General features: G+C 33.8%; 3 protein-coding genes across 3 annotated transcripts; all 3 read left to right on the forward strand.

Moving 5' to 3' along the window:
• Positions 1-1,729: 1,729 nt before the first annotated feature.
• On the forward strand, positions 1,730-2,723 carry AS2 (Lateral organ boundaries (LOB) domain family protein). Its single transcript, XM_068637270.2, has one exon. The coding sequence runs from the start codon at positions 1,832-1,834 to the stop codon at positions 2,465-2,467; it is 636 nt and encodes a 211-aa protein (XP_068493371.1). The 5' UTR covers positions 1,730-1,831; the 3' UTR covers positions 2,468-2,723.
• An 11,606-nt stretch (positions 2,724-14,329) lies between these two features.
• On the forward strand, positions 14,330-18,055 carry LOC137833117 (putative disease resistance RPP13-like protein 1). The gene has a single exon (XM_068641493.2). The coding sequence runs from the start codon at positions 14,423-14,425 to the stop codon at positions 17,969-17,971; it is 3,549 nt and encodes a 1,182-aa protein (XP_068497594.2). The 5' UTR covers positions 14,330-14,422; the 3' UTR covers positions 17,972-18,055.
• A 431-nt stretch (positions 18,056-18,486) lies between these two features.
• LOC137809636 (uncharacterized) lies at positions 18,487-19,015 on the forward strand. Its single transcript, XM_090297824.1, has 2 exons — positions 18,487-18,534; positions 18,584-19,015. Exons 1-2 carry the CDS (start codon positions 18,487-18,489, stop codon positions 19,013-19,015), a joined length of 480 nt encoding a protein of 159 aa, XP_090153950.1.
• The last annotated feature ends 153 nt before the right edge of the window (positions 19,016-19,168 follow it).

Below are 19,168 nucleotides of genomic sequence, written 5' to 3' on the forward strand. Positions count from 1 at the left end.
AGTCTCATAAAATTATCTAGTCTCTTAGCGTCTAAAAATACTTGGACCATGTAACAAAAGTATCTAAATGGCTTTCCAACACAATAAATGGGAAGTATTGTTCATGTCTCTCCCTTGTTAGTATAATTGTGTTTCACTTGTGTTAATTATAATCGCATTGTTGTATATATTAGGACCTTTGTATCATCAGATGATGTCAACCTTTGAATAATACTTGAGTGAGAGTTTGCTGTGAGAGAAACTAAGACTTGTAATATCATAATTTAGTCAATTTTTTTGTTGATATAGATTTAGGTTTGTTAACATTTCAATGAAACCACCTTATTTGTGTGTCATTCTTTCTTGTTATTTCTTTACTCATTACCTTCTACCTTAAACATTTGAGAAGTTTCTGTTTTATCATTCTCTATTTGTGTGGTAGGTGCATCTGGAGTAAAATTGTCTCAGCTAATTCCTTACCGTATGAAAATAAAGAATTTTTTCTTTCTTTATTTTTAAATTCTTCATTTTTTTTCATCTTGTATACATATTTGAAAATTACGAAGTCTTTGTTCCTCATTAGTAACGAATGAGGATTTTTCCATTTTTCTTTTTATGCTCTTTTAGGATATTTGAGACCCGACTCTTTTACTGTACCTCTTCTTCTTGTTGCTTCATAAATATGAAGTTATTGGAGTTTTATATATAGTGGTTGAGATTTGTAAAGAAAATCTTATTGTACTAATACGTCCCATTAATTTGAACAATATAAATATGTTTTTCTTTCCATTTCTTTACTACTTTCTCGTTCGTCATGGCTTCATAAACTACAAAGGAAGCAAACTAAGAAGAGGAAAATGAACATGTCAAGCAAGTTATAAAGATTTATTAGCAGAGAAAATTGAAAATTTTTATGCATTGATCCAACTTAAAAAGTGTAGAATATAGTGTAACAATTTACATTAATTAAGTTCTTGTCCCTATATTTATACCCTTCCATCGTACAAAGTTAAACAATCAATTCTCATTCTTACTTACACTAGGGAGTGTCTTCTGCCTTCAAACATTCAACATTATTTTTTTCCCCAGGCAAAAAACTCCTTCCTCATGTACAAACCCTGGCTCTTGGTTTTGTCTTCAATTCCTCTGCCAGCAGCACAAGAATCAAGGATTTTGTCTCAGGATATGAAAGTGGACTGCTAAATCAATCTTTGAATCAACTTATATATGCTTATTTTATTCCTTGTTTTTGTCACTTTTGTATTTTCCTCAATCCCATTGCTCTTTTCATCTTCTCCCTCTTGGATCTCCCAAATATCTTTATTCCACCCAAACCCAGTTGACAAACCCTTGCTGAATCATATTTTTTTTTTATTCTAGATATTTGTTTCCTTTTTCCCTCTCAAGACATACTAAAATAACCAAAATTTGAAAAGAATAAGGATATAACTTATTATAAAATTTAATCAAGAGATAATTTATGGGCATGTTGAAAGGGAAGCAATTTCTATTAATTGAGGTGGTTTGATATTGAATTTCAAAGGAGAAAATAAATGTAGTAAAATAACTAGAGAAGGGAGGGAAAGAGTGTGTAGCTTAAAATAATGGAGAGTACCAAAAAGATGCCTAAAATAATGGATTTGGCCATCTAACACACACATTAATTGATCACTTCTCTTTTCTTGATAACATTTATTACTATTATCATTATTTTACAATATAGTGATAACAAACATGGTGAATGCGTCACAGAAATTAATGGTGGTGTGAGAGAGAAAGAAAAAAAAAAAGAGATAGCAGCTATCTATAGCTACTAGGAAGAGGATTCTTCAACAAAGTGAGTGAATCCACCATGGCCTCTTCAAATTCACCATGTGCAGCATGCAAGTTCTTGCGTCGCAAGTGCCAACCTGAGTGTGCTTTTGCACCATATTTTCCTCCTGACCAACCTCAGAAGTTTGCAAATGTTCATAGAATCTTTGGGGCCAGCAATGTCACCAAGCTTCTCAACGATTTGCACCCTCATCAACGTGAAGATGCTGTGAATTCCCTTGCTTATGAAGCTGAGATGAGACTCCGTGACCCTGTGTATGGCTGTGTTGGAGTGATATCCCTTTTGCAGCACCAACTTCGCCAGCTTCAAATGGATCTCTACTGTGCCAAATCTGAGCTCTCTAGGTACCAAAACCTAAGCATCACCACCAACCACACCCTCATGGCCTCTGAATCCGCCGCAGCCTTCCACCACCACCACCAGAATAACACTGCTAATACCTTTGCCCGAGACCATCACTATCACTTCCACCACCACCAGTTCTTCCCCAGAGACCAACACCAACAAGTAGCAAGAACCTTTGATGGAGGCAACAACTACGATGCAAGCCTCTTGGCCATGAACATATCCGCCAGCTTAGGGCAACTCAACCAGCTTCAGCATCAGAGTGCTGCTGGCGGCGGCGACGACCGCCACACTGCCAACCGCTCCTAGGGTTTCACCAGGTTATATATTTTTAACAGTAATGATATATTGACAACTTGTTCCAGTATACAACTTCTGATTTTATGGTATAAAAAAGAATATTTTTGTCATGAAAACAACTGAAATTTTAGACGAATAAATAGGATTGTACACTGGTGCAAATTGTCAATCTATCCCTTCTTTATTTTTAGTCATAGGTGATTAATTTAGTTTAAACTTTTCATTTAATATTTCATCTATAATATGGTTCATTTGATTGTGGTTTCGTGATTACCATCTTCAATCATCTCCACCTGCATATTTTATCACTCACAATGTATAAATTTGGACTCATAACGCTGTCATATTCTTCAGATTCTATACATATAATGTAAGCAATTCCTCATGTTGGAAATACTATTACTCTAAGTTTGGAAATTTTCATGCTCTCTGTTAATTGTCATTTTCATTGATCTGCTGCATAATTTCAGCACAGAACTGTTCTATAATATTCACATATAGAGAGAAAGAAATCATATTGGTGAGAGATAATGTGTGAGAAAAAGCTCATAACAGATAAAATGTATGATGAAGATGATTAAATTAATATCATAATTTGAATGCATGAGTGTATGATTACAATTACTTTTTATTATTATTGTTATATATTAAGAGTTTTGACAACACTAGATATAGAAAAAAGAATCTTACCACAATCTTCACAATTTTGAGGGGCACTTCTCAAGAACATGATACCTCAGAGCTCAAGTTGCATTTTAATATTTTCTTTACATCTTTGCAGAACTTCTAGGTAGAAACTTAAATATGACGTCAACATAAGTAGCTGACCCTATTTAATTATTATTATTATTTTACTGTTTTTACCAAGGATAAAAATATTTTAACCTCCAGTACATATTTCAATATCTAATTTATCAAAATTAAAAAAACACAGTATATATATATATATATATATATATATATATATATATATATATATATATATATATACACAGAGAGAGAGAGATGTGTTAAAACAAACATTCATTCAATATTCAATAAAAAAACAACTTTTTATTGAGTTTTCCTTCATTGAATAATATATAAACAATAAAATAACATATTATAATTAAGATAATTAACTATTTTTGTACTGTTTCATTTGGGTGATTGTGTATAAGCACTCAGATGCAAATTAAGTAAAGAAAGAACAGTGTCTGAAAGATAATGATTATGATTATTAATTACATAAAAGTTTGTTCTAGTAATGACAATACACTGTAGTGAAATCCACCAAAATTTATGGTAAAAAAACTTGACCTGGTACAACACTTGATAACCACATTGTCCATAACAATGCTTGAATCAATTGCATCTGCATCAATCTTTTGTGTTTCTCACTTTTGTTCTGTCATATTTTGGTTTGGCCACACAAGTTACACGTTACACAGTTAAAGTTGGTATTAGATAGGAGAAAAAGATGATTAGACCTTGCTGTAAAAGAAGAGCATTTATAGCAGTTGCTTGTTCTGAGTAAAACTACTCAACACAATAATGAGTCACACTACTACGTTTAATTGTGAATGTCATTGGCATTTATTAGACAGTGCCAACACTATGGACCTGTGTCTTGCATCTGAACGCCTTTGTTAATTCCATTGGGTATGAAATGAATTCAATGAGGGGTGACTTGACCAATTCTTTTACCTTTTCTCTTCTGCATTATCACACTGCTATGCCCTTGACTATTCCTTGTTCCTTGTTTCTATCAACACAACTTTTTCTTGAAGTTTGGCACTGCACGCTTTTCCACATATGTGCTCACCCTTCCAATGTTCAAACTGTGGAAGAAAAGAATAAAAGAATATGTAATGTGCTCTAGAACCACCTACTACTGCATTTCTTTCATCTTTCTTCTTTATGACTTCCTTAATTACATGCTCTTTGTCCCCTCCAATCCTCTTTCTCTGTCATCTCATCATGGAGAAAACAAAATTAACATCAGATGTGACAAAACGTCAACGTAATCAAGTTGTTTTGCAAATGCATGGACACCATCAATCTTAGGTCTATGATTTTCTCTTGGGTGATTTTTAGTTTAGGGTTTTCAAATCTTTAGAATATAAAACCAGTTTTTAATTTTTAATTTTTGAATTTTGATTCTATTTTTATTTCCAGTTGTCTTCTTTAATGTAGGGTTATGTACCCTAGTTGTTGATAACTTCTATGTCCTTGTCAAATGACTTATAGAAAGTAAAATTTATTTATTTTTTCAAATATTTTACTTATAGAGAATAAAATTCATTAAGTTTCATTTTTTTATTTAACTATAAATGGCAACGCACATATATCTTAGAAACTCAATTTAACATTCACTATTTCTTTTTAAAAAGTAAAAAAACAACCTTTTTTTACATCAATTTTGGCAAACCATAATTAAATAATTGAACTTATTTTCGTTAAGAATTTGTACCAACACCAATTTAATAAAATAAACCTATTATAGAAAAATAATAATGTCAATCTAAATTTTTTCTCTAGACTAAAAACTCAGAAGTTAGACATCTTGCATTTTCAAAGGTTACTTAGAATAATAAACCTTTTTGTTTTGCAAAGAAAGGGAAAATGCTTTCCAAAATCCCTTTAAAATAAAGTTTAACCTAATTTTTACCAAATACATTTTTTGTTTGGAATATAAAATTTTAAAAAATAAACAACTTGCAACACCACAGCTTTGAATTTTACATTTCCTATTGATTTTTTTTTTCTTAACAGTTATATATCCAATCTCTTATTGGAGATACTTCTGATTTACTATTGTTCAGTTAATTATATATATGTAATATTAATCCATATTTAGTTTTTTAAAAATAATTATATATATTATAAGAGAATTATTAAATAACAACTAATTTTAAACACAAAAAATAATGAGTTAATACTAAATTAAATACTATTTTATAAATTAAAAAATTATTAATATTTAAAATAATTTTTATTTTTGTTCAATTAAAATATCAAATTCTTTTGTATTTTTTAATTAAATTTATGTTTTTTTTTCAATTAAATAACATAATCATTTGATTTTACAATTTTGAATACATAAACTTAGACAATATTAAAAATAAACTCTGAATCCCTTATTATCTTTATAAAAAATTAAAATATTTTATTTTTTAAAATTAAATACTAAAACAAAATTTAATCAACCATGTGGACCACGAAATAATATCATTTTTAAAGTAAAAATAATTACGGTACCAAAATTTCGTGTTTAATGTTATTAATGTTGTACTTGAGAATACAAAATCAAAGTATGGGTTCAGCTGCAATCAGTAAGAGCAAGTGAGGGAGCTTTAGTTGCATATAATTTTGCTTTTGCTCTTATGATTATATTCAGTGGTATGTTAGATTTTTTGATATTTTTTTTATTGTGTAAGGATTGGATATCTCTTAAATATTTCTATTATAATCATTTTTTTCTGATAAAAAAAATCAAAGAATTAAGACATCCGAGATGACAGAAAAATCAAATAATAAAAACTCAATATAATGAATTCTTTTATTAAGTACTGAACTAAAAGTACTCTTATGAAAGCAAACAATCACTTCACCTAATAAGTACTGACTTAATTAAAAAATGTGAAATTTTATGGTACTTTGTTAATTATTTCTAATAATAGTTTGAATTCAAAATATAGTACTCAAGTTTTATAAAAAAAATTATGTTTTGAATTCGAATTATAAATTCATCGTTTGGTTAAGTTTGATAAGGTTTCATCTGGGTGGTAACTTGACCGTTTGGTTCAAGTTTCATAAAGTTTTTCGATGTTCGTTTGAACTTGGATTGTGATTTGACCATTTGGTTCAAGTTTAATGAAGTTTTTCGATGTTTGTTTGAATTCGAATAATAGCCTACAATAAGTATCATTATAAACCATGATGTGTAAAAAGGAACTTTATTTCAAAAGAATAAGCCTCATTGAAACCTTACCTGAAAAAAACCCTTCTTAAAGATAAAAAACTGAGGTAAGAAAAAAGAGCACTTTATCACATTCAAAGGGAACCATAAAGTTTGCACATTGTGTCAATCAAAAAGGCGTTTCTCCTGTGGATGTTCGGGAGTGTCCTCCAAAATCGGGTTACGCCTGTTGTACGAAGTGTCCAAGAGCACCTGATCGGATAAGTTCTTCGATTAGATCTTTTACCTTGAAACATTCTTCCGTAGTGTGGCCCATGTTGTGATGATAATTGCATTTCTTGGTCAAGTCAGCTGATGGATGACTAGTTGTTGGAGGCAAAAGTTACACCAACCCGAGGTTGCACTCTTCGTGCAAGATCACAACCCAACTTGTATTAAAGGGAGTATAATATTCAAATGTATCGGTTCGCATTTTTTAGGGATATTGTTCTGAAGTGAAAAGTTTTGAAGTTTTCATTATTTTTCTTCTTCCATCAACATTCTCCTCAATATTGATGTATCAGACAACTTGAGTGTGAAGTTCATCAATGTTGGCGGGAGGATCCGCATTAAGGGTGTCTAAGAACTTCCCCTGAACAAAGTCCTATTAGTAGGGTGTGCATGGCTACAACCGGATGGTCCTCGGGGTTTGAAGTCCTGTTGTATTTTTCCAAGCTCAACCATTTTCATTTTCGGGGTAGTTGAACTCTCATGACCTCGAAGGTAAAGGGATGGAAACCTTCTTGATTGACTTTCATCGTTTCAATGAGAGGAGGATTAGGTAGTACCTTGAATGGTATTTGCTCATGTCCCCAAGTTTCCATCCACGATGATCATCGAGTTGGAGCATAACGAGTCTCCCTCCAGGATGATCTTGGAGTATACGTGTAAGGAGAGGTACGTTCTTGTCGAATAGGTGGTTCATGCGATAATTGTTGGGACTCTGTCGTATACTGGGTATGATTCCTATTAGTCTGAGTTTGGTCGTCATTTCTTGCCACCAATTAATCTTGTAAAGCTTGTATCTCAGCTCGGTTCTGTTCAGCTTGCACCCCGTGTTGCTCTTTCAGAGATGTTATATCCCTTTCAATCTTTGCATTTGTCTGAGAACTTTCTCCATTGCCTTTTGCATGCTTTCTTCGTTCCTTTGGAGGATAGCCTCGAGCTGGGTGGTCATGTTGTTTTGTGAAGAACTCATGTTGATAAGCTACATCTAGTAGTTATGGTGGTCCCAGGGAAAAGTTTTACTAGGGTCCCACGGTGGGCGTCAAATGATCCTACCAAAAATGAGCTCGAAGGGTGACCAGGACTAAATATTCCTCAGGGAATGGGCTTTCTTTTCATGCTTAAGTTAGTAGGAGCACAAAGATAATGATAAGTGCTTAACAATATGAGTGTTAAGAGTACAAAATAAAGTTTAGTGTCCCCTTAGACTCATCACCTATTTATAGATCTTGTTGGACTCAAACCATTACGAAAAACATTAAATATTTATCATGAGATATAAATAGAGATTTTATAATAATAACTTATAACCGCTACTAACTTATAAACGAGTTATGATCTGATTTATGTACTTTAAATATTATATTAAATGAACGGTTATTGGTCTGAATGTATCCGATTATATTGGAAGTATCTAATTTATGTATTTTAAATATTATAATAAATAAACAATTATTGATCAAAATGTATTTGGTTGCAATGGAGGGTATGCAAACCTATAATAGATTCAAGGGACAAGAATATTTTATTTAGAAAGCCAAAAGTGAAAAAGAATATTTTCTAAGAGTTATGCATTTATGAATTTAAATTATAATATTTTTGGAAAAACATAACAAAAATATGGATTCAATTAATTTTTATAAAAATATATCGCCTTACAATTATTTTATACAAAAATTAACTTTGTAGTCCAGATGTTGTTTTTGATTAAAAAAAAAATTATATCATACTTTTACGAGTTTATATACTACCTACATATATACATTTGCTCATATATTATTGTTTTTTTTACCGATGTGATTTTTTATTTAAATACAACATTTCTTATCTTTTTTCTTTCTACCTGAAGAAAAATATTATGTATACTGATAAGTTTCTTCAAGTTATACTCTTGTTATAATAATAAACATTAATTTTAGCAAAATATCCATATTTTGGATTTTAGCAAAATATCCATATTTTGGATTTTAGCAATATACGCACACATAGAATTCTATATATTTGGATGGTTAAAAACATATTCGTTTGCCTAAAAAATATATAACATTTGGAAAATAATCACTTATATTTTTGTATGATTTATTAGAAGAACCTTAAAATTTTTTTTTTTTCCTAAACTGATATATGGACTTTCCCAAAATTGATAATAAAGTTGTTAATGCCAAAAACATTTAGATTATTAATTTAAGATCAAGGTTAGCAGACAAATAGTTTTTATTCTGAATTATCAATCTGATTATTATGTATATAAAATGTATTAAATTAATCTATATGTCTAATTGTGGCTTGTTGAATATATGTTAAACATTAATGTTTTTATATATGCAGTCCATTTTTTAGTTGGTCTCTAATTTTGATTCTTAGTATTCTTAATTTGTTTTCTTTGATTATAGGAATAAAATTAAGAAACGTATACATCTATAAAAACTAAATTAATAAGATAACTAACTAATAAAGATAAAGATGAAAGCATGGAAAGCTGTTGCTTTCTGCACCTGACTTTCTCTTGTAAAGGCTATGTGCCCAGAAGCTGGTTGGACCTTAGAAAATGGGGTATTTCTTCCTGCACCCCAATGTTTATCTTTCTGCACCCCTACATTTTGCTTTCTGCACCCGTAGATTCTTTGCAATACCAGAATTATTATTGATAATTTTGGATGGACTCTTTCTTCCTACACCTCCATACCTTCTTGTGCCACCCCATACTAAATATGAAAATACTATTTTATTTTTTTTCCCACCCCCTTGGATTTGAAATAATAAGCCTATGGATTATGTATTCCGGATTCTGGATTACATAATCCAGAATTCAATTTCATATTAGGAAAAGACTTCCAGATTATCTAATCTGGAAGCTAATAACACATATGAAAAAAAGACTTCCGGATTACATAATCTGGAAGCTAATCTTATGTATAGAAAAGACTTTCGGATTATGTAATCCGGAAGCTAATCACAAAAGACTTCTGGATTACATAATCCAGAAGCTAATTCTGAATCTAGAAAAAGACTTCCAGATTATGTAATCTGGAATATTGAAAAGGGTATTTTTGGAATACGAAAAATTTATAAGGGTGGCACAAGAAGGTATGGAGGTGCAGGAAGAAGCAGCCTTTTGGATGATTGTGGAACAAGGGTTTCATAAGCAAAAGGTGTTTCCGAAACAGGGGTTTCGTATGCTAAGTGTGTTTCTAGAATAGGAAATCTGGAAGGCAAAAAATTATTCAAGAACATCTTTTCTAGAACACATTTTTTTAATTTCCAGAATGGTAAATCCAGAATTCATAAAATGTAGGGATGACAAAGCGGGGCGGGCCGTGCGGGCCGGCCCGCGGCCCGCTGGTAAAAAACGCGGGACGGACTAACCTTTTCAACCCGCTAACCCGCATTAGCCCGTCCCGCAGTAGCCCGCAGCCTGCGCGGGCCAGCAGCGGAGCGGGGCGGGCTGACCCGCTAACACACAAGAAAAAAAAATTGGCACTTAGTAGCAGTTGGGCAACGCAATTAGGTTTTCACAAAATTTCAAAGAAAGAAACACAATACAATCGCGACAATAATGTTTATGTTTAATATTTTTGAATTAATGTTTATGTTTAATGTTTTGGAATTAGGTATTTTTAATGTTTTAGAAGTGGGAGAATAATGATATTTGATATTTATCTTAATGTTTTGATATTTCACTATGTTTGAAAAGGAAGAAAAAACATTTAGGTTTGATAGTAACAAATATATAGGTTTAATTTGACAATTTTTTAAGAACAAAATGTAAATATATATATATATATATATATAATTTTTAAAAAAAGAAAAAAGAACGCGGGCTGGCCCGCAAACCTGCGGGCCAGCTCTTATGCGGGGCGGGTCAAAAATTCTAACCCGCAATAACTTTGCAGGGCGGGCCAACCCGCCTCGCATTTTTGCGGGCCAAGCGCGGGGCGGGCCAATGTGGGGTGGGCTGGCCCGCTTTGCCACGCCTAATAAAATGTATTCCGAAAAGTATGTTATGGAAATATTCCGAAAAGAATAATCTGGAAGTCATTTTTAGAAGGGGTAAAATGATATTTTCAAAGAATGATGGGGTGCAGGAGGTAATTTGTTGGGGTGCAGGTAGAGACACCCTAGAAAATGATGCCAATGAAGAAGAGATAAAAAAAGTCTTTTGTGTCTTGGACCCAGGCTACAGCAGAGGAAGAAATGGAACCTGGTGTGCACACTAAGAAAACAAATTCAATGATGATATGGTTAATTTGTTATTATAAAGATTGCATTGTAATAAAGGGGTATGGATGAACAATTTTTCGATTATTAACATATTTCTGATGAAGAAGGATTAGCAATTGATGTGATCCATTAAGATAGAGAGGTTGTTCCATGGTTTCATATGAAATGCAACTGTATAGGCAAGGCATTATGTTTTCCTTGTGATGACAAGTTTTCTCCTCTCACAAACATCCCAATAAACAATACTTGTTAATGCAGCTAGAAGAGAATGAGGAATCTATTGAACCACACACTGACCCTCTTGATGAACCTGAAAAATTTTGTTTCCCTTTTTCTGTCTGAACCAAATCTATCTTACAATGCCTTAAAAGGGAGCTTCTGGTTTAAGGTTGTGTGAATGGTATGCCAAACACAGGTCCTATTGGATAGTGGTAGCTCTAATAATCTTTTTCAGCCAAGATTAGCTCATTACTTGAAAATTACCAACAGACACCCTTTTCCTAACTTTAAGGTATTGGAAGGAAATGGAAATACTTTGGTTGTTGAATGGAGATAAAAATCAAGGGACATTCCTTGTTGTTGCCTGTTTACTACTACCAGTAACAGATGTTTATTTTGGACTTGGTGCAACATGGTTGTCTACATTATGGCCTCACATTTTAGATTACAATAATTTTACCTTGGAAGTTTTATCTAAGAAATCAATTGATTAATCTATATGAGGAGCAATAAAATCGTCATGGTCAGGTTCAATTTCATCATTTAAGAAGAATGCACTACCCTCACAAGCCATTGCAAAATTGTACTTCTTGCATTTTGAAAATCATGCTTGCTCTAAACTGGCTGTGTTGTTAACACTTATGGACAAGTTTTTGCCGTTCCCTCTAGCACCTGGTTATGAACTTGTTAATCCTTACAAATACCATCACAAACAGAAATAGCAAATTGAGAGGATGGATCAAGATATGCTAGATGAAGGACTTGGTGTTCCTAGCACAAGTCCCATCTCTTATCTTCTCTTCTCTTCTATACTCTTCTTTCCTTTTCTCCCTTTTTATTGGTTAAGAAGGATGAAACTTGGAGGTTTCCTATTATAACTATTTTTTTTATCTACGAAGAATTAAATCAATAAAATGGACTATTAAAGATGCTCCAACCCTTGTAAAAAGGAACTTTAAACAGTTAAGTAACCCTGCAACCTAACATTCTTCCAGCTGCACCATTACTCTAAAAACTAGACTACAAGTGAAACTATAAAAACCTATTGCACAACGCAAAGAGGCCTCCTTAGAAGACCAAAACAGAAACAGACAGATAGAAACAGAGCTTCCAAGGAGGATGAGGATGATGATAGGTATAAAACTGCTTACAGAACTCACCAAGGCATTATGAGTGGTTTGCTATTTCTTTTGGCTTACTAGTGCCCTGCCACTTTTTTCAATATTTGATGCATGATGTGCTAAGAAATTTGTTGAGAAAATGTCTTGTTTTTTTATGATATTTTGGTATATAGTCCAATATAGTTATCTCATTTGCAACATTTGGAATCAGTTTTACAATTATTGCAACAATGAGTTGTAAGCAATACTATCCAAATGCACCTTTGGGTTACAACAGATGGAATACTTAGGTCATACAATTTTTGAACAAGGTGCAAGCTGTGTTAGATTGGCCTACACCACTCAATATCAAACAATTGAGGTATTATCGCAGGTAATTAAAGGCTATGCTTCTAAAGCTTTTCCTTTAACAAATTTAGTTTCTGCTGGCATGATGTTTCTGCCTCAACATTTGCAAATCTGAAAGCTGCCATCACTAAGGCCCTTGTACTATCCCTTCCAGAATTTTCTAAGCCTTCTGTCTTAGAAACCGATGCACGGAGCATTGAAATAGGTGCAGTTTTGAGCCAAAATATGCATCATATTGCGTTTTTCTCTAGGAAGCTCACTTCTAGAATGCAGCAACAATCCACTTATTCTAGGGAATTTTATGCCATTGCATAAGTGATTGCCAAGCTTCAGACATTATTTATTGGGGTCACTAATTTGTCATTACAACATATCAACCAAGATATTTTGCAGTGACTGTCACACCTTCAGACATTATTTATTGGGGTCACTAATTTGCCACTCAATTTCAACCAGTTGGGTAATCCTCAAAATTTTATCGTGATTGTATAGGTTATTGCAATTGTTAGTCTTTAATAAGGAATTCCTAGTAAACACAAGTCATATTGTTAAGAAAGATTCTACTACTGTATTAATAATTGAGTTAGATTAACTCATTCACACATAATCGTCTTATAAACATAATTGGCTTATAAGATAAGGATGGTCTATACTTATATATTCTGCAAATTGACCGTATCTTGGAGTGAGATCTATAAGACCAACATATTCCTCAGTTGATTTCATTGTTAAAGTACAATAGTTCATTCATATCACACCAGCAGTGGTATTACTCCTTTAAGGTAGTATATGCTAGAGACCAAGTTGCTCGGTAAATTATAAGAAAACTATTACTTTGACAATTGCATGCTTAAAAACACCACTTTATAACTTTTCAAAAAAATTTCATTTCAGAATCCACATTTGAGTAAAAGATTATTTTTTTTGTCTACTTTTAACGATTATAATCTGGAGCAATTAACTGTTTGATTGTCAACATATCAAGACGGAATTGAAAACTAATTTTTCATGGAGACCATTTGAAACCTTGTATTCCTTTGCCTATAATTATCCCAGACTCAAATTCAGTAATTTAGCTAGCTGACATACTGCTATCTCGTGTAATATTAAGAGGTAACAATAATATTCAGCAAACACTTAGTAAAATGGTTTGGATGATTCAGTTGTAACAAATGCAATGTAGATAAGGAGTAGGAAAAAGAGTCTTTCGTCAAGAATGTGGATCCAATGTACGTTGCAGGTATGTTATATTATATTTTACAGCAAAATCAATTTTTCTCTGTCCAATACTATATGGTTGTTTTCAAATATTAATGTTAGATTATTTGGATTTAATTATTTGTTAGTTTGTGGCTGAAATCGACAATTATTATTGGCTTAGGCCATCAAAAACAAATTATGCTGAGCAACCTTAAAATAAAGCAATCATTCATAAAATAGCTCATTACCACACATTTCCTCAGAACTTGCCACTATGTGCACTTCAGAACCATCTTTAAGCAACCATGCATAAAATTCCTCATTATTATAATATACTGCTACCTGCCTCATGCTTTAATCTACTACTATATAGCTGCATCACACTTTGTTATAATCTAATTATTCATGTAATGAATTGCAGTTATATTATATTTTACTGCAACGTCAATTTCTTTTTGTCCTTTACAATGTTATTTTCAAATATATACATGCAATGTTAGATGATTTGGGTTTATTTATTGATTAGTTAGCCACCGTAATTGACCATTCTTATTGGCTCACTAGCCTTCAAATACATCATTAAAACAATAGGTTGTTACTGTTATTTACTATCACAACACCGATTCAAAGGCATAAGCTTCACTTCAAATTAGTCAGTTCCATTGATCAACTCCCTTTCCTATTCTTACCATGACAGCAGAAATGGTTACCGGTGCTCTTGTTTCTATTCTCGTCGAGAGAACTATCGACACTTTGGCTTCCCGTTTTGTCCACATATTCGGTGCAAGAAAACACAAAAAGAAGCAACTCAGCCACCTGAAGATGAATCTCCTAGCCATTGATGTTGTGGCTTTTGATGCAGAGCAAAAACAGTTCACAGATCCACGTGTGAGAGATTGGCTTCTCAGGGCCAAAGATGTTGTGTTTGATGCAGAAGATCTCTTGGATGAAATAGATTATGAACTCTCCAAAAGCCAAGTGGAAGCTGAGTCTCAGAGTGCTACTAACAAGGTGTGGAATTCCCTCAAATCTCCTTTTGTCACTTTCTTTGAAAATGAAATTGAATCCAGGATGGAACAAGTCACTGAAGACCTAGAAGATCTTGCAACCCAAAGCAATGTTCTAGGTTTGAAAAAGGCTAGTGTTGTTGGGGTTGCACCAGGATCGAGTAGTAGATTAACATATACATCTTTGCCAAATGAAAGTGTTATTTATGGCAGAGATGAAGACAGAGAATTTGTCTTTAACTGGCTCACATCTGACACTCACAACAAACTTTCTATACTTTCAATTGTTGGCATGGGTGGGTTGGGTAAGACCTCACTCGCCCAACATGTATTCAATGACCCAAGGATTGATGGTAAATTTGATATTAAAGCTTGGGTTAGTATTCCACAGGAATTTGATGTTCTCAATGTATCAAGAGCAATTCTTGACACAATTACTGATTCAAATGATCATAGTATACAACAAGAAGTGGTTCAGAGAGGACTGAAAGAAAAATTGACGGGGAAGAAATTTCTTCTCATTTTGGATGACGTTTGGAACGAAAGACAGTCTAAATGGGAAGATGTGCAGAAACCCCTAATTTTCGGAGGCCAAGGCAGTAGGATTCTTGTCACTACACGTAGTGAGAAGGTTGCTGGTACCATGCGATCAGAAAAGTACCTCCTGCAGGTATTAAGGAAAGATGATTGCTGGGAATTGTTCGCAAAACATGCATTCCAAAGTGCTAATCCTCAACCACATCGAGACTTCATGGAGATTGGTAAGAAGATAGTTGAAAAATGTAATGGGCTTCCTTTAGCCTTGAAAACAATGGGAAGTCTATTACACAATAAATCATCCTTTTGGGAATGGGAAAGCATTATGAGAAGTGAGATATGGGATTTTTCAGAAAATGAAAGTGATATACTCCCTGCTTTAAGACTGAGTTATCTCTACCTTCCTTCTTATCTGAAGAAATGCTTTGCTTTTTGTGCCTTGTTTCCCAAAGGTTATGTGTTTGACAAGGAGTATTTAATTCAACTATGGTTGGCTGAAAATTTTCTAGAAAGCCCTCTACACAAAAGGAGTCCTAAAGAAGTTGGAGAACATTATTTCAATGATCTGTTATCTTGGTCCTTCTTTCAAGAATCTGGAAAAGAAGAGCCAAAGCATTTTATGATGCATGACCTTCTAAATGATTTGGCAAAATTCGTTTGTGAGGACATCTGCATCAGGTTAGGAGTTGATGAACCAAAAGGTATACCCAAGACAAGCCGTCATTTTTCATTTCCAACCATTGGTATTGTCCATTTTGATGGGTTTGGAAGTTTGGTTGATACTCAAAAGTTGCATACATTTATGCGAACTGACATGAGAATGTATAATCCTTTTTGTTTCCCTTGGTATTGTAAGATGTCGATAGATGACTTGTTCTCCAAATTTAAGTTCATACGCTTCTTGTCTCTGTCTCATTGTCGTAACCTTAGAGAGGTGCCTAAATGTGTAGGAAATCTTAAGCATCTCCGTTCATTGGATATCTCTTTTACTAAAATAGAAAAATTACCTGACTCCTTAAGTTTACTCTACAAGTCGCAAATACTGAAGCTGAACTATTGTCCAAGATTGAAGGAGCTTCCCTCATATTTGCATCAACTGGACAATTTGCGATACCTTGAATTTATAAATACTAAAGTCAAAATTGTGCCAGCACATTTGGGAAAGCTCAAGAATCTCCAAGTATTGATGAGTTCGTTTTATGTTGAGAAAAATAAGGAATTCAGTATTCAGAAATTAGGACAACTCAATCTTCATGGAAGTCTAGCAATTCATGAGCTGCAGAATATTGAGAATCCCTCTTATGCATCAGAAGCAGATTTGAAGAACAAACCAGACCTTGTGGAGCTACAGTTAGAATGGAATATTATGGACAGCTCCTCTGTTGATTCAACCAAAGCTGGGGATGTAATTGAGAATCTACAACCTTCAAAATACTTGAAGAAGTTATCAGTAAGGAACTTTGTTGGTAAACAACTTCCAAATTGGGTACTCGATAATTCGTTACTGAATCTGGTGTCCTTATCCTTGATGAATTGTACATGTTGCCAACATTTTCCTCCGCTTGGTCTTTTGCCATTTCTGAAGAAGCTGGAGATTTCAGGGTTTGATGAGATAGTGAGTATTGATGCTGATTTTCATGGGAACAACTCTTGTTCATTTAAATCCCTTGAAACATTAGAGTTCTCCAATATGAGTCAATGGGAAAAGTGGGAATGCCAAGCTCTGACACGTGCTTTTCCATGTCTACGACAACTTTTCATAAGAAAATGCCCGAAGCCGAAAGGAGAGCTGCCAGAGCAAGTTGTTCCTTTGGAAAGACTACAAATTGAAGACTGTCAAGAACTTGAGGCTTCCGCTCCCAGGACTCTATATTTACACCTAAGTGACTGTGGAAAGTTGCAGTTGGACTGTGCTTCACTGAGAAGTCTTACAATGGGTGGGCACAACATGCAAACATCATTGCTGGAAATTGTTGGGAAGTCCAACACTCTTGATCTGTTAGTGATATATTCACTTTTGGAGTCAGTAAGTAATGACTGTGTCTCTTTATGTACCTTTTCACTGGATTTCTTCCAAACACTCACGACCCTTCAACTCAGTGGCTTTGGTAATTTACAAATGATTTCACTGGGTCTCATCCATAATCAGCTGGAGCATCTTTGTATCAGTAGGTGCCATAAATTAGAATCATTGCCTGCAAACATGCATATGCTGCTTCCATCTCTCTGGTATCTATCCATAGAAGACTGTCCAAGACTTGAGTTGTTCCCCAACAGAAGTTTGCCATCAAATCTAAAAGAGCTGAGAATCCGTAAGTGCTCTAGACTTGTGGGCTCACTAAAAGGAGCTTTCGGTGACATTTTTTCTTTGAAAAGGTTGAAGTTTGAAGAAGTGGATGCAGAATGTTTTCCTGATGAAGGTTTGCTTCCACTCTCTCTTACTGATCTATCCATCTATCATTGTCCGAATCTAGAGAAACTGGAGTACAAGGGTGTCTATCAACTCTCATCCCTTCAAACACTGACACTTTTTGACTGCCCTAACCTCCAACGCTTACCACAGGAGGGTCTTCCCAAATCAATTTTAAATCTTATAATAAACCAGTGTCCTTTGCTGAAACAGCGTTGCCAGAAAGAAGGAGGCGAAGACTGGGAAAAAATTGCTCACATTCGACACCTATATATACAGAAGTAAATAATGTGGTTTTGGTGGGCTACAATTTATTATTGTTTTGAATGTGTATCAACTATTATAATGAAATATGCACAGAAATTTATATTTATACACATATATATATATTTTTTTTTCTTTTTTATATAATGATGTATATGCTACAAATATAAATAATAGAAGGACTTAATGCATATCATTCTTCAATTTTGTACATGCATGTCTCAAAAGTTAGTATAATAGCAAGCTAGATCCATCTTACGTTGATATACTACAATAGAGCTGCTGCATCAGTTTGCAATAATCTAATTACATACATGGAATGAGATGCAAAAACAAAGCAATGAAAAGAACAATATGAAATAAACACAATATTATATCATTTGGGTTTATTTATTAACTAGTTTGAAAAAGATGATTATGTTGATTCAGCAGCATTAAAGAAGATCAAATGACTCAGAATATTAACCCTGCACTGAGCCATTGCCACTAGCTGCAATTTTCATTCATCTACTCTGCTCCCTTTCCGAATTCCTACCATGGCTGCAGAGTTGCTTGGTGCTGCTCTTCTCTCTTCTTTCCTTCAGGTTGCATTTCACAGGCTTGTCTGTGTCTAACTGTTCTAACCTTACAAAGGTCCCTGACTCAGTAGGCAATCTTAAGCATCTCCGCTCATTTGAAAGACTGCCCGAGTCAACATGTTCACTCTACAACTTGCAAATACTGAAGCTCAACAATTGTGCACTGTTCAAGGAACTGCTCTCAAATTTACACAAACTCACCAATTTGTGTCGCCTTGAATTTATGGATACTGAAGTGATAGAGGTGCCAGAACATTTGGAAAAATTGAAGAATCTTCAAGTGTTGATGATTTCGTTTGATGTTGGAAGAAGTAAGGAATTCAGCATTCAACAACTAGGACAACTCGATATGCATGGAAAGCTATCAATTGGGGAGCTGCAGAATATTGAGAACCCCTCGGATGCAAAAGCAGTGGATTTGAAAAATAAAACACACCTTGTGGAGCTAAAGTTAGTCCAACTTGGTTTGGTGATCATTCATTATTGAATGTGACTTTTACATGAGTAGTTCTTGTTCGCTTCCATCCTTGGAGACATTAAAATTCTCCCGCATGAAAGGATGGGAGAAATGGGAATGTGAAACTATGAGATGTGCTTTTCCACATCTTCAACATCTTGCTATTCATTATTGTCCCAAGCT

Source organism: Phaseolus vulgaris, chromosome 11, assembly GCF_051622355.1.
Source record: "Phaseolus vulgaris cultivar YP4 chromosome 11, ASM5162235v1, whole genome shotgun sequence".
NCBI lineage: Eukaryota > Viridiplantae > Streptophyta > Magnoliopsida > Fabales > Fabaceae > Phaseolus > Phaseolus vulgaris.